At 34.8% G+C, this 27,347-nt stretch overlaps 1 protein-coding gene across 2 annotated transcripts in view; it reads right to left on the reverse strand.

The window, feature by feature from the left end:
- LOC148177148 (zinc finger protein castor homolog 1-like) overlaps window positions 1-27,347 on the reverse strand; it is a 53,743-nt gene that overhangs the window by 9,607 nt on the left and 16,789 nt on the right. For both annotated transcript variants that reach the window (XM_088031751.1, XM_088031750.1), the window contains exons 3-5: window positions 24,817-25,419; window positions 9,510-9,832; window positions 6,661-6,754 (exon numbers count right to left, since the gene is read on the reverse strand). In XM_088031751.1, the coding sequence (XP_087887877.1) occupies window positions 6,661-6,754; window positions 9,510-9,832; window positions 24,817-25,419 (1,020 nt within the window). The remainder of the gene's footprint in view (window positions 1-6,660; window positions 6,755-9,509; window positions 9,833-24,816; window positions 25,420-27,347) is intronic.

A 27,347-nucleotide genomic window follows, 5' to 3' on the forward strand; every position in this document is an offset into this window, starting at 1 on the left:
CTTGAAAATATTCCGGAGTACAACACAGTTTGGAAAGTACTCATCGAATATTATCAAAATTAGAAAGCAAATTCGTGATTAATTTAGAAAATATTCATCGATGTGTCATACAGTAAAAATTTTCCGGCAAATTTGGTGTGATAATAATAAAATAACGTTCTTCTGGCACTCTCATGACACTGGAGAATATTCTACAAAATTATTCAGGATTTCGGTCAATCTTAAAAATATTCAAGTGTAGAACTCCCGATTTAGGAAATATTCCTCGAAGATTACCAAAATTCAAAATTCATTAATTATTTAAAATTGTCTTTAGTTGTCGTCAATTTAGAAAATTCGTTGATTTGTGATGGAGTACACAATTTTTAGCATTTTTCTTGTGCTATAGTAAGATAATATTCCGTCAATTTTTCTAGTTTTTAGACGAACGAATAAAATATTTCGTGCATATTAGAGTAAATTCCACAAATTATTCAAGACTTCGATTAATACTGAAAATATTCAGAAGTAGAATATTAAATTTAGAAAGTATTTCTCAAATATTACCAACATTTAAAAACAAATTCACGAATTATTAAGAATTCTCTTTAGTTGTGTCGTTAACTTAGAAAGTATTCGTTGATTTATTATGAAGAACACAATTTTTAGTGTATATTTTGTGCTAGTAAATAGATAATATTCCGTCCAAGTCTTCTAATTCAAGTAGGTTTTAGTCAAGTGGCCTATTTATAAAATACTTCGTGCATATTAAAAAAATATTCCACGAATTATGCAGGACTTTTATCAATCTAGAAAATATTCAGGTGGAGAACACAATTTAAAAAATATTCTCCGAATATTACCAAAATTCAAAAACAAATTCATTATTTATTTAAAATTCTGTTTAGTTATGTTATCCATTTAGAAAATGTTCGTTAATTTGTGATTGAGTACACAATTTTTAGCATATTTCTTTTGTGCTATAATAAGATAATATACCGCCAATTCTTTTAGTTCCAGTAGTTTTTAGTCGAACGGTCTATTTATAACATATTAGATAATATTCCGCAGATTATTCAGGATTTCGATCAACCTGAAAAATATTCCGGTGTAGTACACTTAATTTAGAAAATATTCCTCAATTATTATCAAAATTAAAAAACAAATTCATGAATTATTTAAAAAAAATTTTAGTTGTGTTATCAATTTAGATAATATTCGTTGATTTTTGATGAAGAACACAATTTCTAGCATATTTCTTGTGCTATAGTAAGATAATATTCCGTCAATTTTTCCAGTTCCAGTAGTTTTTAGTTGAAAGGTTTATTTATAAAATATTTCTTTCATATTAGAAAATATTCGGCAAATTATTCAGGATTTCTGTCAATCTTGAAAATATTCCTCGAACATTACCAAAATTCAATAATCCTTTAAAATAGTCGTTAGTTTTGTTTCATCTATTTAAAAAATATTCGTTGATTTGTGATGAAGTACACAATTTCTGGCATATTTCTTGTGATAATAATAATTTTCTTTGTAAATTAGATAATATACCATTAATATTTCAAGGTCTTATGAAAATTTAAATGTGTTCTCTCATTATACTCTCATTTTTAGAAAATATTCCAGAGCTGTGTTTGTAGTGTGCCATGAATTTAAAAAATATTCCAAAAGTTAAAGCATATTTGAAGTGATAACTAGAAAATATTCCATAATATTTTCAGTTTTGCCAACTCGGATAGTTTTTGGTTGTTTGAGAGATTTAGAAAATATTCCTAATCAAATTTAGAAAAAGATTCACAACACAAATTTTTGTGAATATTCGTGTGATTTTTAGATAATATTCCGTCAGTTATTCAAGGTATTCTTAGTTGTGTCTTACTTAGTTATAAAACAACATGAACAGCCTGAAATTTCAACTCTTAGATAAAAATAGGAAGATTGGTTTTAGGTTAATTTTAAATTTTTCATTGGAAGCGATTTTTGTAAAAAAAAATTGTAAAAAAATTAGATAATATTCAAATTATTTGATTTATGAAATATGCAATCATAAGATTATTTCCTTAGCTGTAGAAAATTACAAAGGAGAGGAATGTCATCGATGACAATGTCATACGCCCCGAATCGAAATCTCAATAAAACCCCAGTAGATTCCACAGTTTTACAACCAACATAAAAAATGAAAAAACCCCAACTCGCTATGTTTTAGGTAGTTCAGCGACCGGATTACATAAGAGGAATGTGAAGCCTGTAATTCTATACAATTTAGTGATTTTATGAAAATCCCAGCCACAGGTGCTCTCGAATAAACTTAGAAGAGATCATTTTTAATTATCTAAGAAACGCGGAAGATTTGTAAATTCATCAAGTTCCATTAATATTTGGAACGTAGTCTATAATTACCTTTCTCTTAAAAGTGCGCAATTATTAAATATGTATCAAAAAGAAATTATAGGTTTTTTCGCCGCGTTCTTTTCCTATAAAACCGGTCGAGAATCGGAATTCTTAATATGACAATTATATAATTATTTGTTAGTGATTGAATTGAAGAAATCGTTCGTTAAGTGGTCGAACCAGCTGGATCACCCGATTTGGCCCTCATTGCAGGGTGTCGCGTCACCATTAAACCGTCACCGCTAGTGTATAAAACGATATCGGCCGTAAATGGACCATCACATCGAGTTGTTGGTAATTGTAATTTACGATTCAAAGCACCACTAAATAAATATAAATAAATATGCAATAAAACTTAATTCTCTATACAAATACATTGTAAGTTTATGTTCGGATCCGTGTATAATGATCATTTTATGATACACGAGAGACATTATAGTGGCGAAGAGAGAAAAGATGCATGTCCGAACGTAAAATCCGATTTTTGCGCGCACCTTTCATACAACTCTACACGTTTTCATGAGCTTTTAATCCTTTATTGCGCGCGTTTCGACGGAAAAGATCGTTCCGAGAAACCGTCACCGACGCTTCAAACATGCTCGCCCGCTATAATATGCAACTGCAATAAAATCAACGCATTTCGACGTGCTAAATATGCGTGGATTCGTATTTTAAACGGACGCTTTTTAATCGAAAAGCCGCGCGAACTCCAACTGACGCGACATTTTCCAGCACCACCGAAGAGGAAAAGTAGGATCGAGTCGGCTGCGAACAAATTTTAAAAGTCGGATCGTGGCGGGCTATGGAAAGTGTTTAAACGCACGCCGTATGACACAACATTTTTGTTTATTCGCAATTTTTATACATTCGAATTTCTCGCACTCTTAGTCATTAAAATACATTGAAATTCGCCTTTTGTTCCAAGTGGGTCACGAATAAAATTTGCATGCACACACGGAATAAATTTGGAAAATCAAAATAGGAATTAGAACACAGAAAAGAATAATATTCTAGTTTTTACATTATGTATGATTCGGTTTTTGCGCGTTGTACTTTATATAATATGGTCTAAAGTGACATTTGCGTTGCTATTAAAAGTGGCCTTCTATTTAAGCTGATTGTCTATTCAGAATTGCAAACAATAGAATGCGATGTTATGAAGGCGGAAATTTAAATTTTGGGTTTTCGAATCTGCATTGGTTTGAGACAATATATTGTGTGCAAAATACGAAATTTCCGAAAATAATCTGTAAACAATTTTAGACAATTTTCCAATAAAAATAGTTCAGTAAAGCCTCTTAAAAAACATTCCATCTGAAGGTTAAGATTCTCTGTGGCTCAATTGACAATAAGAAAATATTCCAAACGATAATCGATATATTAGATAATATTCTAAACTGAGGATATGGTGTAAAACGTGCTTTAAAGAGTACAGCATATTATTAAAATTTTGTGAAAAGTTAAATAGGTAATAATCCTTTTCGTAGTTAATCTTTAGATAATATCTCACCACATATTCAAAATTTAGATAATATTCCAATATAAAAGTAAAGTTTTCGTAGGTTGTAGTAAATATTCGACATGTTTGATAATGTTATTTAGGTAATATTTCACCACAGGAATATTTAATATTTAATAATATTCCAGATATAAAAATGCCAAAAGGAATATACAACATCAGAAAACAGGGATAACCTAAATTTGCCATCGTAACTTTGGATTTGAACGTTGGATTTTAGATAATATGCCATTCAAAATTTAGATAATATTCCTATTACGTAAGTTGTAATAAAGATTAAACTGTAGACAGTATTATGTAGATAATATTTTCCCGATCAGAAGATTTTAGATAATATTCCAGTTTAAAATCTGCAGTGACTGTTTCTAAATTCGAGTATACTGCGAACTATGGTGAGTATTTTAGTAGTTTCCATCGAAACAATATTTAAGATAATATTCCAGATATGAAAATGTCAAAAGGAATGTACAAAATCAGAAATTCGAGCATATAATCTAAATTTGCCATCGTATTTTGCAAATTTACGCAATTGTCTTGATTACGTTTAGATCTTTAAATAATATGCCGTTCGAAATTTAGATAATATTCCAATTATGTAAGTTGTAATAGAGATTCAAACTTTAGATGATGTTATGTAGATAACAGAACATTTTAGATAATATTCCAATCCAAAATCTGAAGTGCCTGATTTTAAATTACAGTATACCTATAGCGAACTATGGAGAGTATTTTTGTAAATATTAAATCAAAACAATATATTGGATAATATTCCAGATAAGAAAATGTGAAAGAAATGTACAAAATCAGAAAACAGGGCATACAGACAAAATATGCCGTAGTAACTTGTCAATTTCGACAATTATCTTGACTGCAGTCGTTCAAAATTTAGGTAATATTCCTACTATGAAAGTAGTAATAAAAAATCAAACTTAAGACAATATTCTGTAGATAATTTTTTCGCGACTAAAACATTTTAGATAATATTCCAGTCTAAAATTTGCAGTGATTGATTAAATTAGAGCACATGGCGAGTACTTTATTAGTCAATATTCCACCAAAACAATATTTTAGATAATATTCTAAATACGGAAATGTCAAAAGTGTACCTACTAGACCGAATAACAGAATATATTCCAATAATCATTGTCTAAATGATAATATTCTAAGTTGTGATTAATATTTAGATAATATTCTACCAAAACAATATTCCAAATTAGTTGCCACGCAGAAACAGAACGTGCAATGTAAGATGAGAATAAAAATTTGGACAGTCACAGAATTTGACATAATTTTTGTTGGAATATGGTTGAACGTGGTATCAGTTCCGTACACAACTTTTTCCTGAAAGTTCGAATGTGCCGCTCGTTAAAAATACCGGCGAATTAATTAAAAGACACCATGATTTCTCAAGCGTTGTAAGCAACACTCTAATTCTATAAAATTTGTCCAATTTCGTGTTTGTAGCTAATTAAAATTTATTATAAGCATTAATTATCATCATTACTCATAATTATTAATAAATTAGCACTGAAACGTAGGAAACATGTTGATATTTTCACAAGACCGTAAACATCTGTTAAAAATGTGAGCATCAGAAGAAAATCGCAGTGAGCTTGGGGTTTCCCCCCCCCAAAACTTGGGGATGTTTTTGGCGTGAACTAGTAAAATGTGTCATCGTTTGAAATTTTCCTCGACTAATAAAAGTCAAGTGGATGTAAAACGAAATTAAATCTGTCACGGTCAATTTAAGACAATTTGTGTATATCACAGTTGGCTGTGGAAAAAACAGCAATTCCCGGCTTATATAAAGCGTGCCGTGGAAACAAATGATTCACCCGGGTGACAAAAGAGCGCCAATATGGCCGACGGTAATTAACTGGATACAATCTATTTTAAACTAAAACGCGACTAGAAAATTTTTGTTCAAATAGAATTTCGAGTCGTCGCGGCAGCCAAAAATTTGGCATTTGAGATTTAAAAATCCTGAAGCTTGGCTTCGGATAAACCTGCATTATGCTCTTTAATTAGAATTTGAATGGCCGGTGTGGTGCGCTCACAGTCTAATTAAAATCTGGGAAAAGGTTGCGGGAGACGGTTACGTATCATAACCTCGAAAAAATTTTTTAGGTTATGTACAACGAAGCGGCATTCTCTTCACTTTCTAAAATAAACAAAAGCCGTAAATCTCAAACGCTCGTAAATTCATTACGTTTATTTACACGAGGACTTATCTTCTGCGAAAGAAATCATATTTTCGACGTGTCTCAGACTGTGATAGTTGACAGGTGTTTGGTTATGTGCTTACAAAGCACGACTTTATTTGATTTTTATTTTTAAAGCTGTTAGTATTTAATTAACTGCACTTTACTCGGAGATGCTTCGAGTAAAAATCTTTTACGACGTGTGTTACCACCGGCCGAGCGATAGTTCTAACACACTGAAAAAAAAACGCATTACAGTAGCCGATGGAAATTTAATATGGCACGAACACCGCGTTTGCGTAACTCGGAGCGAAATTTTGAACAATTTCGAAACCAATATAGGAAGAGTAGTGGTCCCAACGCAGCCCCTTGTGGTACGCCACTTTTTACTCTCGCTATTCGTCTAAGATTTCACACCGAAAACAAACAACAAGTAAAAATGCTCTCAGTTCTCGTCTCGTGTAACAAAACGCAGCTCGTTCCAAATTAAAACTGACACTTGACACTCGTCTTAACATATCCGTGTCAATCCGCAAACAGTGGCGTGCATTCTTCGCGTTCACTTACCATTGAGGGGGCTCTGGTCGAACGGAGGGGGACTGGACGTATCAGTCTTGATTTGTGTAGTAGTAAACGGAAGAATATTGGATGGAAAGATTCCCTGCAGCAAAAAAAACGATCAAGATCGTGTACTGTTATCACCTCAATTTGCTGGCAGCAATTAGATACTAATTAATGCAAATTCGTGCGTTAAAAGTCGCAAAAAAAGAGGTAACAGTACGACAAACAATAGCCGCCGAAGAAGCTTTTAAAGTTGTAAAATTTGTGTGAAAATATGTAAAGTACACAGTAGCTTCTCATGGTTTAGATTTGGCAAGTACAGTTAGAGAAATCGGACGAAATCTCGGGTAAAAACGCAAACAAGACGAGTAATTTACGTTTTAATTATCTTGAATAAAATCGTTACGATTCTCACAATTTTTCTTTGCGTTGTTATCAAAATTACCGTGAAAGGTAATTAAGGAAGGAACAATGGGAGTTAGGCGGAGGTGAGGATTTTTCGGCGGAAATTCTGAATGAAACTAGGAAAATGGAATTGTAATGACGAGTTGGCGATGTGGGGAGACGATTTTTAAATGTTTTACAACCGGATCTCGCTTGCAAGCTTCATTACCGACTATTAAACTCATACATGATGTTTATTTTTGATATTACAAGAACTCGCATGATTTCGCTTTCATGGAACTATCAACGGATCAATTTGACCTGCTGAAATTTTTACATTTTTTCAAACAGCAGTATTGACTTTCAAGCAATGAGAAAATTTGGAGAGAGAACATTAGATGTTTGAAATTTTTGCAACAATATCAATGTATTCTAGCAGTTGTTTAATTGTTAATATTGACTTTCTAGCGATAGCTGTCAATAGGTAACAGAATTTGAGCAAGACAACATGCAATTTTATCAGTTTACAAAGTACAATTGGATAATTTTAATTTTTACAAATTTCTGCTAGTAGTATTCTAGCAGCTGTTCAAATATTGACTTTCTAGTGATATGTAGTTGACAACAATAAAATTTGAAAATTTGAGACAGCCAACTTTAAGCAATTTTTGAGTTTCAAATGAGAGTATTAAAAAAAAATTCTTTTTGACTTTCTAGCAATAACAATGATTTTTAGTAGCTGTTTAAATTTTGAGTTCAAGCGATTGCTATAATAAGAGAATTTGGGAAAAGCTAACTTGAAGATGTTTTTTCATTTTCAAAAGCAGTTGGAATAATTTTAGTTTTTACAACTTTCTAGCAATAGCATTGTTTTACAGCAGCTGATCAAATATTATCTTTCTAGTGATATGTATTTGCCAAATAATAAAATTTAATGAAGCTAACTTGAAGCTATTTTTCAGTTTCAAATGGAAATATTGAAATCATTTTTATTCTTATGACTTTCTAGCAATAGCAATGTGTTCTAGCAGTTGTTTAAATCTTGAGTTCTAGCGATTGCTATCAATAATATAATTTGAAAAAAGCTAACTTAAAGGTACTTTTTCACTTTCAAAAGCAGTTGGAATAATTTTAATTCTTACAACTTTCTAGCAATATGTATTCTAACAGTTGTCCAAATCTTGACGTTCTGGAGGTAGCTATCAATAATATAATTTAAGGAAGCCAACTTGAAGCTATTTTTTTAGTTTCAAAAGCAATTGAAATAACTTAAATTTTTACAACTTTCTAGCGATATGAATATTACCAGCTGTTTAAGACGTGACTTTGTAGTGACAATTTGACAGAATTTTAGAAAGCTAACTTGAAGCTACTTCTTCAGTCGAATCATTTTAGTTTTTAAGAGTTTCTAGCAGTAGTAATGTTTTCTAGCTCTTGTAAATAGAAATTTCTATTTTATTCTGAATCTTTCTGAATTCTAAACAAATCTACCTATAAACAATAAACGTTATTTCTGGTGAAATATGTTAGATTTAGTTTTTAAAAATACACCGTGTTTCAAAATGATTTTTCTTCTGTCAATGGTGTCACTTGTCAAACATTAAAATCGAAAATAGAATTTAAACAACAAACAGCAAAGGTTGAGTCAGTTTTATCCCCTCAGCAATCCAGCCTAATTTTTTTAAAATATTTTAAGGTTATGTAACTAACATTCCAATCATTATCTTTGTAAAGCGGCATTTTTTAATTTCTACGGGAAATTAGAGGTGACTAGATGAAAATCTTTTTGAAACATGCTGTATAATTCAAACACATTCATGCTTTAATTGTTATTTTCCCATTGCTATACTGTTCTTGAAACTAGCTAGGTCATTAATAGCCATCTAAAATTTTGTTTGCAAATTGTAACAGCAGTACGTGGAGCTAACTGTCATTGATATAACAACTATCCAAATTATGTTATTAACTTCAATTAATTGATTGTTATTCAAGCATCTGTAAAATGAAAATATATTAATCAAGTTAAATTGACAGCAATTGAAAACAAAGTAAAAATTTCTGCAACTCTTGGTAAGGCTATATTATTAGATTGCCCTAAAAAGTGATGTTATAATTGCGCGGTAGTAATTTGGTTAGCTGTTATTCGAAATAATAATAGGAATAATTTGGCTACTAATTTGGGCGACAGGATGTTGCAAAAAAATTCCAGGTCAGCCCATTACAATCATAGCAACTTAATGCAATTAGAAGTATTTATTCGCTTTTAGAAACCGCTTTGACTACCAAGTACTCGTTTCTAATTACACCCACAACTAATAATTAAGCGTCAATTGTATTGCAAAACGCAATCTCTCCGCCAATAACTTTTATCATTATTATTGTAATTTTTCCGTTTCGAAACTTGCCTCACAAAGAAAAGATAAAATGTCTTTTGAAATCAGTGTCGTAACCGGTAAAATTTGAATACTCACCCTGGACTGTCCCTTCTGGTCCGCCCCCTTCGCCTCATCGTAGTCGCCGCCTGTCCACCCATTGGCGTACGTGTTTTTTGGTTTCACCCCCAGATTAAGGGGTGTTTTCTGCATTAAACTAGCGAAATTTTGAGGTATGTTCGGACTAGAATTGTGTGTTATTGTAAGATTAGGAATGTTGGGGATGCCTGAGGTATATTTGTTCGAAACGTCGGCGATGGATTTCGGCGACAGTGGCGTGCTGGGGGGCGTGGGGGGCTGGCTTGGGGGCGACCCCGCTTCCACTTTGTTCGGGTTCAACGTGAAATTCTCGAAGATTTTACCTGCAACAAGATAAGCATCATGATCGGCTGTCAATTGTCAATAATGCATGGCTTGCTGTGTTTATAATAAGCTGAAATATGCATGTTCATATTAGATATTAGTGGAGGTCGATGGCTCCAACTACAATTAAAGGAGTTGTAAACGCCAATCAGATGGACCATGATAGCATCGTACATTGTGATTTTTGGCCCCGGTCTCCCCTAACGCGCCGTGTGCGTTGACCTTAAAGTATCGATTAAAAATTACAAAAAAACTCGCGTCTCGAGAATAAGAATGCGAAGTCAAATCATTTATCATTGTGTGTTGGAAACAAATGAATTTTCCCCGGCCAGCTTTGATTATAAGTGGATAGTGGGAAGAAGACGGCGGTTGTCCGAAAGAGATGAACAGAAGCCTTTCGGGAGAGAAATAAAAGAAACTAGAGGGGGGCTCGAAATAGAATCGGCCAACATGATTAATATACAAAACACAATACAGTTAAAAAATACACAGGGATTAAAACGAAAAAACGACCGAAAAAAATACCAAACCCCAGAATAACGTACGAGTGTGTGGAAAAAGAACGAAATTAATGAATAAATAAGCTATTTATTATCGGACAAAGACGGAGAACGAACGAAATTTAAAACGAATGGCCAGACGTAAACCGTACCATTAATTATAAACCACTTAAAAAAATTTTCGACCAAGATGCTACGAGAGGGTTATATTTTTTACGTCCCGGCAATTAATGGATGATTCGAGAAACGTTATCGTGATTAAACACGAAAAATCCGACATTAAAAAGCGTGATTTGGCACTTTTTTGAGATGCATGCATTATTTTTCGATATTTTATCAGTTTTTAACTTATTAGACGACGGGGAGGCGCTTACACACAAAAAACGACTTCGGACATTCAAAAGTGCCGCTTTCATCCGATCAGACAATGCACACCCTCTCATTAAATCAATAATATTACAAAATTGATTGCCCATCATTTACCCCCAGCAATTAGTATGCAATGTCCAACTCAAAATTGCCGCCTTTACCGCACCCCGCTCCTATTGGTCACCTTACTGGTTCTTTAACAATTAACAATCTTTGAGTGCTACAAGCTGATCAAATGTTTAATGCCGTAATTCTGCACTGTCTGTCACAGACACGCACCATTGGTCTTTTCAAAAATCGGGCGTTAATTTGGTTGGTGCACCGTTATTGAACAGTCACTTTTAGTCATTTGGTGTCTTTTACTAACCAAAACTATGAAGGCTGGATACTGATTGGATCCATTTAAAATCGCCCTATTATTTGATTGGACGCTAAACGACTATAAGTATGTATATCGTCACTCAAAAGAAAAATTCCTGTTGGGCCGTTCAAAATTCCCGCTATTACTTTAGTGGTTGTAAAAATGCTGTCATTGTACAGATGCGCACCATTGGCCTTTTCAAAAATCGCGCGTTAATTTCGTTGTCCCCTGTTATTGGTTTAACAGTCACTGTTAGTCACTGTTAGTTATTTGGTGTCTTTTACTAATCAAAAATTGAAATCGATGAAGGCTGGCTTCTGATTGGGTCCATTTAAAAACGCGCTTCTATTTGATTGGACACAAAACGACCGTAAGCATTATAGCCACTCAAAAGAAAAATTCCTATTGAGTCGTTCAAAATTCCCGCTGCCATTTTAGTGGTTGTAAAAATGCAGTAATTTTACAGTGACTCTTACAAATGCGTACCATTGCCGTTTTCAAAAATCGCGCGTTAATCTCGTTGGTGTACTGTTACTGGTCGATAAACAGTCCTTTTTGTCATTAGGTCTTGTTTACCAATCAGAAATTGAAATTTATGAAAGGTGGACACTGATTGGACACAAAATGACCGTTAACAGATGGTCACTCAAAAGAAAAATTGCTATTGGATTTTTCAAAATTTCCGCTGTCACCTTAGTGGTTGTAAAAATTGGTCACTCACTATCTTCTACACCAATCAACGATTCAAATCTCCAAGACCTAGGAAACTGATTGGATATTTAACGCTGTAATTTTACAGACTTAAATGCGCACCATTGGCCTTTTCAAAAATCGCGCGTTAATTTCGTTGTCCCCTGTTATTGGTCGGTTAACAGTCACTGTTAGTTATTTGGTGTCTTTTACTAATCAAAAATTGAAATCGATGAAGGCTGGCTTCTGATTGGGTCCATTTAAAAACGCGTTTTTATTTGATTGGACACAAAACGACCGTAAGCATTATAGCCACTCAAAAGAAAAATTCCTTTAAAATTCCCGCTGCCATGTGGTTGTAGAAATGCAGTAATTTTACAGTTACTCTTACAAATGCGCACCATTGCCGTTTTCAAAAATCGCGCGTTAATCTCGTTGGTGTACTGTTATTGGTCGATACTCACTCGTTTTTTGTCATTAGGTTTCGTTTACCAATCAGAAATTGAAATCTATGAAAAGTGGACACTGATTGGACACAAAATGACCCTTAACAGATGGCCACTCAAAAGAAAAATTCCTATTGCGTTTTTCAGAATTCCTGCTGTTACTTTAGTGGTCGTAAAAATTGGTCACTGAGTGCCTTTTACTACTCAAATAATGCTGTAAATTTTAGAGCCTTTTTAAAAATCGCGCGTAATTCTCATTGGACACATGGCGCACCATTATTAGTTGTATTTTCACAACGAAACATTATTGGTCGTTTAACAGTCGCTCATTTGGTGTCTTTTACCAATCAAAAACTAAATTTATGAAAACTGGAAACTGATTGAATTTATCAAAAAAACCGCTCGTGCTTGATAGGGCACAAAACGGCCGTAACTGGATTGTTATTCCAAAGAAAACTTCCTATTGGATCATTCAAACTATCCGCGGTCGTAGTAATTTTTTATTGGACTTAATAGTAGCGTCAATCTCAAAAGCAACTTGATTCGCTTGTTGGTTATTTAAAAACAATGCGCTTCCCTATTGACGTCTTCAAAGAGTACTTAATTTAAAAACCCCGCCTCCGCCTCATTGGACCATTTTTAAAAATGTGCGCCCACGCGGTCATTGCTCTGATTGGGCGATTTGCAATAAAGTCGTATCAGCGTCCCCACATTGGTTAATTACCCCGATCTAGGCTTCTATTGGTTACTTGAGAAAAAAAGCGCGAATCGCATCGTGCGATCGTCTCTTTCCAGCGCCGTCTCGATTTTATTAATATTAATGATTCGAATTGCAGAGTCAACATGAGATTTCAATAAGTAATGCCTGTAATAAGAGATGAAGAATTTATAAAACGCTGTATTGTGTTCGGTACAATATGAATACGAAATTACCTGTTTTCATATTTTTAATATCAAAACACAATTGAATGCTGGCTGTTATGTATGCACGTTCGCTTTTTTGCTTTTGGTTACTTTTATTCATTTTTTTTCTTCGTTTTCTCTTCTTTGTCGCTCCGGCACGATGCAAGAAAGTTAAGTTGCGTTGGTAATTAATTAGAAATTTGTGTATAAAATGCTTTGCGGAGACAATAGACGCCATGAATATTAACATTGCGAAAATGGCGCAAAAAACCGATTAGAGATGTAAATGGGACCTGTCGAAGTTTACATTTTCATAAACGCGATGGTCGGACTGGGATGATGATTTATCGGTGAATTTTGATGGGTTGGCACATTTAGGACCGTAAACAACGGGGTCGTTAGCTCGGGAGGAATTTGCATGAAGAAAGTGAAGAAAAAGAAGAGAAGGACGCCGCGAGCGACTGATATTGGTCCAATTGAATTCTTTTGGAGCGATCAAATAACGCGACGGTAAAAAGTAGCGCTCATTTTCACAAAGATCACTCGCCCGATTTGCCCCCCATTGATTTTCCCTGGAGTTCGTCCATAAATTAATCCTTAAACTAAACGCTTTTTTTTACGGGGAAGGATAAGGAATCCCTTTTTTTTGTATAAACTCATAAAAGCGGCCACTTGCACCCTCTTCAAAGGGGGAAAAATTTCACACAGTCCTCGTATCGCTTTCGGCTTACCTCCCCAAACACAAAAGGATGACAAAGACGTCGAGATACCCATTTTACCCTTAAACGTTGAAAAATTGCACAATTTACCGTCGATAATGCGTTTAACCCCAAATTTTCTCATGGTCTTTAACGTTACCTAACAACATCATTTACTAATCCCAGTATCGTCTTTCAACCCTCCATAAAAAATTCCCACAAAAAACGGAATCCTGAGGGGTGCGAGTATTTTTTGCGGCGTTTTCGCTTAATATGTGGTAATGGGTTCGTGTGGGTTGCGTTTTTTCCGCGTTTCGAACCTGTTTCCAGCGAAGGCTAATAAAGTCCGAGTGGTATTGTGTAAGAATAAAATAAATGCTGTATTGAAACATTAGATCATGGTATAATATGTAAGGCTTATGGTAGCAATGGTAGAGAATGTTGTCGATGCGATAAATCACTAAGCCGGATGAAATATTGAAATCAGGACGTTGGTTTATTGTCTTTGTGTTAATTTATCGGTAATTGGCGGGGTGGGGCTCGCGTAGGGGAGCACGGGCCAAATGGACACAAAGCACGGAGTGTCCAAAATGTAATGACAATGGAAACATGCATGGTTGGGGTTTATTAACTTGATAATACCAAAAACAGTCATTTTTGTGCTCTGATTTAGACAATCAAAGTCAATATCAATTTAAACTGTCAATGAAACGGCCGACAAAACTACGTCAATAATAATGTGTCTTAAAGTCAATTTGACAAAAAAACGGAGCTAAGAACTTAATCAAACTTTCTGTCAAAAGAGTCACTATCAAGGAATGACTAAATATCAAGCTAGACTAATAAAAATATTTAGAATATGAGAACGAGAACGTCAATCTGATGACAGAATCAGAGAGTCATATCACTTTTAAATGAGTCATCACTAAAGACTTTGAAAAACTTCAAAATTGATAGTCAACAAAGCCAACACAGTGTCAAAGTCAATCTAATAATAAAACTTAGTCACGAAACCTTAAAGTTTGACATACTGTCAAATAAGTCATTAATAAATCAGTCAGTTGGCTCCAAATGTGAGGCCAGACTAACAAAGTAGAGTCAGAATATGTGCAGAAATAATCTCAATCTGATAACAACAAGACAGAACATGTCATTATCAAATGAGTCATTATCACTAAAAACGTAAAAAATATCAAAATTAATAATCAGATTGATCGAAATATCAATCAAGATGAGTCAGAGCATGAGTCTGATGACAAGAAGACAAAACCGTGTCATTATCAAATAAGTCATTTTCACTAAAAACGATAAATGTATCAAATTTGATAGTCAGATTGATCGAAATATCACTGAAGAGGATAGATTCTTAATAAATAACAGCCCACTTGCATGAAGTCAATCTAATAAAAAAAAACGATTCTCGAAACCATCAGAGTCTAAAAAACTGTCAAATGAATCATTAAATAAGTCATTAAATAAGTCGGTTAATTGACTCCAAATGTGATGCTAAACTAACAAAGTATAGTCAGAACATGCGCAGAAATTAACTCAATCGATTGACAAAAGAGAACCATGTCATTATCAATTGAGTCATTAGCATTAAAAACGTTAAAAAACATCAAAATGGTAGTCAAATCGATCGAAATATCAATCAAAATGAGTCAGAGCATGAATTTGATAACCAGACAGAACCGTGTCATTATCAAATAAGTCATTTCCACTAAAAACGTTAAATGTATCAAATTTGATAGTCAGATTGATTGAAATATCACTCGAGAGGAGCATGAACAAAGCCAATAAAGTAGCTCTAATTCATAATAAATGACAGCCCACTTGCATTAAGTCCATCTAATAAAAAAACTGAGTCACGAAACCATCAGAGTTTGACAGACTGTCAAGCAAGTCATTAAATAAGTCCGTAAGTTGACTCCAAATGTGAGGCCAAACTCACAAAGAATAGTCAGAACATGTGCACAAATAAACTCAATCTAATGACAATAAGACAGAACAGGTCATTATCACTAAAAGTTAAAAATTTCAAAGTTAATAGTCAGATTGATCGAAATATTAATCAAGATGAGTCAGAGTATGAATTGACAACAAGATAGAACCGTGTCATGAGTCATTTTCACAAAAAATGTTAATGTATCAAATTTGATAGATAGATTGATCGAAATATCACTCAAGAGAAGTCATAGCAAGAACAAAGCCAACAAAGTAACCCGGACTGATAATAAATGGCACCTTATTTCCATTAAATCAATTTGATAAGAAAACAGAGTCAAAAACATATCAGAGTTTGAAAACTGTCAAATAAATAAGTCATTAAGTTGTTAGCAACAAATGTTGGTCAGAAAAAAGTCAATCTGATGACCGAAAAACAGAGTCAAATGAGTCATCACTAGAAACGTTGGAAAATATCAAGTTTGACAGCCACTTTGATCGAAATATATCAATCGGAGCAAGAACAAAGCCAACAAAGTAACTCGGTTTGATGATAAATGACAGCCACTTCCATCAAGTCAATCTGATAAGAAAACTGAATCACGAAATGACTTGAAAGACTGTCAACCAAGTCATTAAAGTTAGTCATAAAAGTCCGACAATGAGTCCGAATAAAAACTGAAACTGGTAAAAAAATGACGAGACCGAGTCAAAAATCATCTTTCATCCCAAACTAATTTCAGCCTCGACCGCCGCTGCCGCCTCGGAATTTTTCCGCGAGCTTTGTGCATCAGCAACTTTTCCATAATTAAAAGCTGTTATTAAGGTTACGGTGACGGTTCGCACAATTGTTGCCGGCGCTCCTTAAAAATTGCGATTTGGGTTAGATTATCTCAATTTCTCCATGCGCGCGCGCCTCAAATTTTCCCGTTCGTATCTCTGTAATAATTATTTCCGTTTTTTTCTGTCTAAAACATGTGCTCTGTCCCGACTTCTACAGCTGTGCATACACACGTTTATTATCATTTTTTCTCTTCCATATTTTTACTGTAAATATTGTTTTATTGCGTTATGTTTTTATTACCTTCACAGGTTTTCGGAAGCCGAAGGAGCGGTTAATAAAAAATTTAAATTGTCTCCGAGACAACGATCGCCTTGAATCTAATAAATTTAAATTCAAATTGACAATGGAAAGGAACGAAAGTTGGCCGATTCGGTAAGATAACACATATTGGGAATAACCTTTAGAAAAGTACAGTAATGTATTGAATGCTAAATGTAAATTGATGTATTGTACCTCGATTGAGATGGCCGATAGTTTTTTATGTAATAATTGTGTCAATATCTTGGTGTTTTTATAACGGTGAAGATGTGAAAAGATTTTTTCACTTCGCATAAAGTGCGTGTGAAGATGTTGGTAAACATGACCGGCGCGAAAAAGTGTCACTTGCCTGACTGTCACCTAGAGCGATACCATGAAATTTCTATAGGGCTCAGATCTGGCGCAAGAAGAGGATTTTTACCCATCCCACACTTCAAAAGACAATTTGGCGAAGAAACAGACAACAGAGCCAAAGAACAAATGACTTACTTGACAGGTTTGATTTAATTCCCCCTAGTAACAAAAGCGCAGTGTTGCCAACCGGAGAAATCGTGCGATTATGGTCGTAACATATTTTAATTACTAAAAGTTGGTATTAAACTAAAGCACAACAAAAGCTCTCGTTTCGTAGGTGACTATGTAAAAATTCCATTTCGTCTACGTCATTATTCGATATTCAAATGTCTAATTATTCATACGATATGTCAGACCGTCACGTGTGTCTTTCTCTGGTTTGTTGGGTTTGGTATCTCTCCGTTTCTCTCACGCCACCGAAACAGATACCATCTCATTTATGATAAATTGAAAATGTGTTCTTTAATAATACGAGTCGAGTTGGCCGTTGTTGAACAGTCGAAGTCGGGTTTCTGGCCACAGCTAACTAGACTTATAGATCAAATTCGAACATTTACATTATAAAACCCCATTGTTTCATTCGAGTTTTCGATTAATTCGTAATAATAAGTGTAACACTAGATTTATTACATTCCATCTGGAATTTAGCCCAAAGCAGGTCCGTAACGGTCCCGAAAATTATATTATAATGTATAATTACTAGCGTTTTTTCGCGCTGACGTAGCTCGAAAATTACGTGAAACGAGAGATAATTTTGTTACATTTCTGCGTTTTTTAACGGTAATCTTGTGTGGATAGGAGTGGTTCTTTCATTTTTTCGGAACGCTCGTAATTAGTTATTCGAGATTACTTTTGACGTGTGATGTGTGTAATTTTCCGGGATTTTTTGTTACACGTCAAGGTTGAGATTTTTGGTTGAAAAATTTTAAGGCGAGTTTACTCAGAACGGCGGCAAATTCTCGACGTGGTTCACATTTCGATGGCAAATTATCGCTTGATTAAGAAATTTTTTCTACTGAATTTATGTGCATTCGAATATTTAATGTTAATGGAAATGTTGGGAAGACTTGGAATGTTTGGTAGATGCCGTAATTGGCCATTGTTTTAAGAGGAAATGTTAATTATGATTGCAATGTTGCACTGTGTGGAAAAATATGTAAAAACACGAATTAACTGTTAGATATTTAAGGTATGGTGTTATCGCGATTTTCATGAAATTCCTCAAGTTTGTCGAATATTAATCTTCTATTTTAACAGTGTAATGCAAAAAATTTGGTGCTTACGTAAAAAAGACACGCAAGGTGAGGAAAGAATGTCAGGCTGAAGAAAGAAATTTAGATTGAAGAAAAATGACAAGTCAGACTTAGGATAAAAAATTGGATAGAAGAAAAAAGTCAACCTGAAGACCGAAAGTCAGACTGAAGAAACAAAATCAGATTGAAGATTCAGAAAATCAGACTGAAAAAACAAAGTCAGATTAAGAAAGAAAGTGCAATTGAAGTAAGAAAATCAGACTGAACAAAAGAAACAGACAGGAGAAAGAAAGTCAGATTGAAGAAAGAAAATCCGATTGAAGAAAGAAATTCTCCTTGCAGACAAAGTCAGACCGAAAACACATAGTCAGATATTGAAGAAAGAAAGTCAGACTGAAGAAAGACAGTTAGGCTGGAGTAAGAAAATCAAGAGAAGGAAGAAAATCAGGTTGTAGTTGGACCGTTAGCAGAAGAACAAAGATCTGGCTGATGAAAAAAAGTCAGAATAAAGACAAAAAATAAACCTGATGACAGATGATGACAGAAAATCGGATTGAAAGAAAGCTTTAAGTCTGGTTGAAGTAACAAAGTCAAACTAAAGAAGCAGATAGATTACAGTAAAAAATCAGACAGAAAAAACAAAGTTAGATTACAGTAAGAAAGTTAGACTGAAGAAACAAAATCAGACTGAGTAAAAACTACATCTGAAAACAAAGAATCAAACTGAAGAACCAAGTCAGGGTCTTTACCTTTACAAAGTCAAATTGAAGAAACATAAAATTAGACTAAAGAAATAAAGTCAAATTTAAGAAAGAAAGTGAGATCGAAGTATGAAAGTCAGACTGAAGGAAAAAAACAGATACAAGATAGAAACTCAGATTGAAGAAAGAAAATTCGTTTGAAGAAAAAAAATCCGGTTGCAGGCACAAAATCAGACCCAAGACTCAAAGTCATATTGAAGAAAGAGAATTAGGTTGGAGCAAGAGAATCAAGAGAAGAAGGAAAAACAGGTTGCAGTTAAACCGTTAGCAGAAGAACAAAGGTGTGACTGATGAAACAAAGTCAGAATGAAGCCCAAAAAAATCTGAAGACAGAAAATCAAACCTAACAAACTAAGTCAAATTGAAGAAACACAGTTGGGGTAAAGAAACAAAATTGAATTGAAAAAACAAAGTCGATTTGATGAAATAAAGTCGATCTGTAGAAACAAAGTTGATCTGGTGAAAGAAAGTTAGGCTAGAGCAAGTCAGACTGAAGAATAAATACATCTGATACAAAATACAAAAAATTGAACTGAACGAAGAGTGTAAGTTTGGTTGCGGAAACAAAGTCAGACTGAAGACAAAATTTCAGACTGAAGAAACAAAGTCAGACCGGGAAACAAAGTCAGACTGAAGAAACAAAGTCAGGCTGAGAAAAAAGGTCAGACAGAAGGAAAAAAGTCAGATTAAGGACGCTAACAGATTACAGTAAGAAAATTAGACTGAAGAAACCAAGTCAATCCAAAGAAGGAAACAGATCACAGTAAAAAAAATGCAAAAAGAAGTAAGTAGATAATGAGTCAGGAAAAGTTGAATTAGTTAGAATAAAGTAGAAAAGTCAGGCTGATAAAAACAAATCCAACTACGGTAAGGATAAAGTAAGAAAAGTCAGGATCAAGCACACAAGTCAGGGTAAAGTAAAATTATTCAGGATGAAATAATAAACAATATGTACATACCATGTGAATTTAGAAAAAGTCTAGAAAAAAAGGAAAACTTAAAAGTAAAGTTGGAAGATCAGAATAAACTCGAGAAGTTAGGCTGATTTAACTCATTAGAAGAAGCAAAATGAAGAAAGTAGACAATAAAAGTCAGTATAAAATAGATTAGTCAAAATTGAGTAAAAAGAGGTTAAAAACGAGTCACACAACAAGAAGCAAAATAAAGTAAGTAGACAATAAGCCAGAAAAAGTAAAAGAGTAGTAAAGTACGAGTAAAGTAGAAGAGTCAGGCTGACAAAAAACAAGTCATATTACAGTAAGAATGATGTAATAAAAGTTACGAGGAAGTACGCAAGCCAGGGTGAAGTAAAAAAGTCAGGATAAAGTAAAAAACAAAATTTAGAAGAAAAGTCGATAAAAAGGAAAAACTTAGAGTCAGATTAAAGACGCTAACAGATTACAGTAAGAAAATTAGACTGAAGAAACAAAGTCAATCTAAAGAAGCAAACAGATCACAGTAAAAAAATCATACTGAAGAAACAAAATTAGATCACAGTAAGAAAGTCAGATTGAAGAAACAAAGGCAGACTGACAAAACAAAGTAAAAAATGCATCTTAAAGTCAGGGTGGAAAAATAAACTTAGACTTCTTCATTTCTCAGAAACCTGTCCCAAATTGAGTCACTAAAATACTTATCTTCTGAGTGTCAGCAGTTTAATAAAAGAAACTTTTTCCCGATGAATAAATGCAAATCAATCTATTAATCGACGTAAAACCCAAATTTCTGACGTCCAACCTCTTTACGTAGTTTCGCAATTTTCTGATTGTATCTTTTCCACGACCCGTTCCCGATTTCCGCGAAATCGCCAACTTTGCAAACAATCGGAATGTGCAAAAGCAATTTAAATAAAATGACGAAACCCACCAGAATTTATAATCATATTCAAATATTCCGATGTCATAATTCCTTCCTTACCTCACCTCACATGACAGATTGTTCGGTACAGTTATCCGAAAATAGCCAAAAAATGTTTAATTGGAATCGATCTGGTCATTTCCCTCACAATTTAAATAATTGACCACATTCCAGAGCGAATAGCTCTGAATTTCTAAAAGCGCAACATTTTCCTTTGTAAAACATGAGAAGTAGGTGATAGGTTTGGTGGAAAGTTCACAGCGAACAACTTAATCACTTTTTATGAGATTTGACGCAAATCCGGCGGAGTGGGGGGGAGTACGGCGATTCACCAGGGTTCAGATCTGGACAGCGCGGCGGCATGATATACTTCCCATCCATGCTTTGGAAATGTTAGAATTGTGCCTCATCAGCGCCTTACATAACCCGAAAAATCCGCGAGGTTCGCCGGATTTGCGTCGCCTCGATTTGACCCAGATCGCATTTTTTATTGTGCGATTTTTTTCTTGTTTTCGTAGCGTCATCTTTTTACAGTTAGCGGGCTATTTGTTTAACTGTTTATTAATGTTCAATTGGTTTTGTTTGTTCGAAATTTGGCACGTTTGCCAGATTGTTAGAAGAAACAAGCAACACATGTGAAGATCCAGCGTCTGTTTCGGTTTTTCAGCTATGACCGAGCACATTGTGGATAATATTTCTCATTTCGAGGCTAAAGTAAACAACTTATTAACGCTCCGAAGCAATTTAATGGGCGTTACTTTTGACGTTAAGTCTGTTTTCCATCAAAAAACCACTTGAATGGTCGCCACGACGATAAACACCACTCGAGAGCGCAGAAAAAAAACAAGAAATACACACACAACATATGAGTTTAGAAAGTTTTCAGAAATATTCACCCGATATCGTAATTAATTCGAGTTCATTCACATTTCCATCTCGCTCTAGCCGAAAGGAAGTGAAAAAATAACACCGATTCGGCCAAATTCTTATTAGCTTCCAGCATCAGAATCCGGTTGTTTGTTGGGTTTGTTTAAATTGTTGATTGTCACTTTTTTATGGCACTTGTTTGATGGACTTTAAACGGTTTGGGGTGACAACGCCTCGTTTCCAAAATCGATTCGACCTTTTTTTGCAGGATCAACTCATGAAATGGATGAGAGTTATAATGACATTTTGACGCGGCAATCAGGTGGAAAAGTAGATAAAACTCGGATTTAGATGGGAATTATGCTAATTGGGTGGACTTATTTTATTGACGGTTTCATTGACAAGGTTGGATTTCACGCTCGACTTCCGATGCTTACTTTCGGTTTTTACGCAATTTTAATGTTGCTTACTTTTTTGATCGGTTTTGTTCGAGTCCGAATTATTTTAAGATTGCAGTAAGTCAATAATTAGTCAGAACGAACTAAAAAAGCCAGACTGCTGTAGATCAATCTGAGATAAGGTAAAGTTTAAGAAAAGTCAGGCTGAAGTAGAAAAGTTAGTAAGTAAATAATAAGTCGGGAAAAGTTAATTTAGTTTAAATAAAGTAGAAAAGTCAGGCTGATAAAAACAAGTTAGACTACGATAAGCATGAAATAAGAAAAGTCAAGATGAAATCCATGTGAAGTAAAAGTTTCTATATGAAGTAAAAAACAATGTGAATTTAGAAAAAAGTCTAGAAAAAAAGAAAACTTAGTAGTAAAGTTGAAAGATCGGGATAAATAAGAAAAGTCAGACTGATTTTACTCCATTAGAAGAATCAACATGAAGAAAGTTGATAATAAAAGTCAGGATAAAACAGATTTGTTAAAATAGAGTAGAAAAGTCAGAATGATGAAGGCAAGTCACACAACAAGAAGCAAAATGAAGTAAGTAGATAATAAGTCAGGAAAAGTAGAATTAGTTAGAATAAAATAGAAAAGTCAGGTTGATAAAAACAAATCAGACTACGGTAAGGAGGAAGTAGGAAAAGTCAGGATGGAGCACACAAGTCAGGATAAAGTAAAAAGTTCTGGATGAAGTAAAAAACAATATGTATTCAGAAAAAAAGAAAAACTTGGAAGTAAAGTTGAAAGATCAGGATAAATTCGAAAAGTCAGACTGATTTGACTCCATTAGAAAAAGCAAAATAAACGAAGTTGATAATAAAAGTCTGGATAAAAACGAGTCATCCAACAAGGAAGCAAAATAAAGTAAATAGATAATAATAAGTCAGAATAAAGTAGAAGAGTCAGACTGATAAAAGCAAGTAACATTACATCAGTAAGGATGAAGTAAGAAAAGTCAGGATGAAGTACGCAAGTCAGAGTGAAGTAAAAAATTCAGGATGAAGTAAAACAAAATTTAGAAACAAAGTCGAGAAAAATGGAAGCAAAGTAGAAGATCAGGATAAATTAGTAAAGTCAGGATAATTTGACTCCGTTAGAAGAAGCAAAATGAAGTAAATAGATAATAAAAGTTAGAATAAAATAGATCAATCAAAATTGAGTAGAAAAGTCAGAATGATAAAAGCACGTCACCCAACAAGAAGCAAAATGAAGTAAGTATATAATAAGTCAGGAAAAGTTGAATTAGTTAGAATAAAGTAGAAAAGTTAGGCTGATAAAAACAAATCAGACTACGGTAAGGATGAAGTAACAAAAGTCAGGATGAAGCACACAAGTCAGGGTAAAGTAAAATATTCTGGATGAAATAAAAAACAATATGTATGTAGTCAGAAAAAAAAGGAAAACTTGGAAGTAAAGTTGGAAGATCAGGATAAATTCGAGAAGTTAGGCTGATTTAACTCATTAGAAGAGGCAAAATGAAGGAAGTACATAATAAAAGTCAGGATAAAATAGATTAGTCAAAATTGAGTAAAAAGTCCGGATAAAAACGAGTCACACAACCAGAAGCAAAATAAAGTAAGTAGATAATAAGCCAGAAAAAAATAGTCAAAATAAAGTAGAAGAATCAGGCTGATAAAAACAAGTCAGATTACAGTAAGGATAATGTAAGAAAAGTTAGAAGGAAGAACACAAGTCAGCAGGGTGAAGTAAAAAAGTCTAGATGAAGTAAAACCAAAATTTAGAAGAAAAGTCGAGAAAAAGAAAAAACTTAGAAGCAAAGTTGAAAGATCAGGATAAATTAAAAAAGTCAGGCTGATATGATTACATTAGAAGAAGCAAAATGAAGTAAATAGACAATAAAAGTCAGGATAAAATAGATCAGTCAAAATTTAGTAGATAAGTCACAAGTCAAACTAGGAGAAGCAAAATGAAGTAAGTAAAGTCAGAGTGAAGTAGAAAAGTCAGGATGAAGTGAAAAAAATCAAGAATAAAGTAGAAAAATCAAAAATAAAATAAGAGAAGTCAGGATACCGCAAGCAACATGATAACAGCCAACAAAGAAACATTGTCTGGGCTTAGTCATCTCGTCAAATTTGCCAATTTCATTTTATCGATCGCCCTCATTTACTCTCCCCATTTTTTGTTTGCCCTAATTTCCGTTAAAACCCCCCAATTAAGTGCAGCCTCTTCCCATCCGCTCTTTAGCAGATTTTACGCCTTTCATTACCACCCTTCAACCCTCCCATCTTCATCTCAAACCTCAAAAAACCGCGTCTACCTTTCCCTTTTATGCGAGCACCCTTTCTGGCCCGGTGCGCGTCGAACAAAGCGTTAAAAAGCCCGTAAAAATCCACTTACACCATTCAAGGCCGCAATGGAAGAAATGATAAAAAAGTAGTCGAAACTCTGTGCTTTTCCATATTTGTACTTACCGGTGCTGAAGGCGGCGATGGGCAGCTGCCTGGAGATGCTCTCCGCCACCTCCGACGTAAGGCCGTAAATCCCCAACAACTCCCTCATCGTGTTCATCGCGTATTCTCTCATGTCGCTAACTTGGCCCTGATGTTGCACGCCCGCGTCCGAAACGTGCGGCTTTGCTAGTGCTTGTATCGAGAAACTCGTCGGGATTTTGTTGCTATCGTCGTCGTTGTATTCATCCGTGTCGCTGTTATTACTATTTGTATTGTCGCTGTCGTTGTTCTTACTCAGATCCATTGGAGAGAACTTGTCGACGACGAGACGTCGTGTCGCGAGGGTCTTACGACGTCGGACGTTGTTGTTGATGTTGTCATTGCTGGCGAATTCGCTTAGGTTTAATGCGGTTTCGCCATCGTCGGGATAGACGACGTTCGAACATCGAGGTTTGAAATTTTTTCTTTTGTTGCGTTTTGGTTGATCGGAAGCTTTAGGGGAGGTGGAGGGGTATGGTTCCGGTTCGGAGTCGCTCGAGTTCAATGTGGAGGTGCTGAAGACTTGGCTGCCCCGGTATCCGTCGTAGCTCGCGCTCTCGGCGGTCATCTTGGCCGCCACTTGGTCTGCAAAAGAAACACAAAGTTAGTCACTGAAACCATCGACAAGAATAAAAACAAAGCAATTTGAAAAAATGAAAAAAAAAAAATTTGTTTGAAGAGATAGAAATATGTCAAACAATCATAATTAAGAATGAAGAAAGAACAGAAATTAAGCTAAAGGCCAAGCAAGAGAAAAAAGAGTTAGACTAGATGAAGAGGTTGATAAAGCAGCCCAAGAAAACGTTATATTCGCCCATTCGCCCGTCTTTTTGGCCGCGAACCATCCGAGCCCATAAATTACCATTCCGCTCACCATTTTCACCGTTTTGTAATAAATATTTGCCAATCCTTATCTCCGCATCTCAGCTTCAAGGAACCATCTCAAGCCACCCAAAAAAAGCACATTATTTACGTCAAAATCCTCTTTTTTTTTGATGCATTACCTCTCTCCGTCCGAAATTAGTTTCCAAATTTATTCAAATTTATGCAAAAAACCAATGTCACGGAACGAGTTATGATGTTTCCAAAAACAATACGTTCACAATTTAAGGAAAAAGAAGCTCGCGGTCAATACGGACAGCGGCAATAAATCCGATTTACATACTTAAAAAGTGCCATTTACATAAAAATCGTGTGAAAGTTCCACGTTCTCGAAAATATTCGGTACGCCACTGAACGGACATTAAAATTCAGGATCTGAAACCAGTTGCGCCGGTTAATTAAATAATTAAATTAAGTAATTAAAGAAAGCTCAAAGTGGTGCTTACATTTTCAGCGCTTCTTCTTTATGGATGTTGGGGACACGCTGTATATTTGTAAATGCCATTGTGTGGAAAGGTGAAAGAGAATTTGCCATGGCCGTGCCTTCAATTTGTTGTTCAATTGAAAAACATGGTGTTCCATGCATAATGAAGCGATGAATGAATGTTATCCACGTGATCACGGCGGTAATAATTAATTACGTGTCTTCATTATTGTATTAATAAATTCCGAGAAATTTTTGACAGAGAAACCTGATTTGTGAATGTGTAATGCAAATTCTTGCGAGCGAGTGGGTGCGCGCAACGAGCTAAGACGTTAAATATATCACACTCGCCCCGGCATTTTTACAACAAACACCCTGTATATTACACCGACGGAATGCAAAAACGACGATTGAATTAGTAACAACAAAGTGGCGAAAGTGCGAAATTGTGATTCATCGCTGAAAAGCGCGTTCCAAGAAAACTCAATGGGGGTCAGATCTGGCTGAATTTTTCGATCGTTGCTCCTCGGACCGAAAAACTTTATAGCCGCCCGAAATTCCAGCCCCGAAAAACTCCCCGAATGTTCCGAAATTCCTCTCCGCCAACAGCGCACATTCATGTGGGAAATGGGTGGAAAAAAAAAGTCTCGTCGTGTCCAGAAAGTCGTCCCTCGCGATTCCGAGAAGCGAAAATTTTAATTGTGAGTCTCCGCATCGTCGGACGAATTCCTCCGACTTTTTACTGGATTTCGTAAAACCGTCACGTTCTGTCGTATTCATTTACAGAAATATTTGGGTAAAAACTGAACGCAGACCAAAGTGAATTTTTGACAGGACCAAAAAACAAATTGAGCGAGAAAGCAAACCGGCCGCTCGGCTCTGTTTGCGCATACTTTTAACATTATTTATCGCGTTCACGTTAACCAAATGTTATTTTATACGTTTTCGACCGTTTTTACAGCTCGGCTTATTACTTCAACGGTATTCACGAGTTTTATTTGGGGTGCTGGCGGGCGAACCGGCTAAATTCGAGCATTAATATTACACTTTTATATGCCTCTTAGTTCGCTTGGATTCTTGCCCGATGCACCGCAAAATCTACCGCAAATTATGACACAATAGAATTTAAACTCCTTTTAATAAAAACTGGAGCACTTTTTTCATACTTTTGCGTATTTTCAGGCATAAAGTGCGAAGTTTTAACACT

The sequence above is a fragment of the Gnatocerus cornutus genome, chromosome 3 (genome assembly GCF_029298725.1).
Source record: "Gnatocerus cornutus isolate USDA-ARS CGAHR chromosome 3, icGnaCorn1.1, whole genome shotgun sequence".
In the NCBI taxonomy this organism is placed as follows: Eukaryota; Metazoa; Arthropoda; class Insecta; order Coleoptera; family Tenebrionidae; genus Gnatocerus; species Gnatocerus cornutus.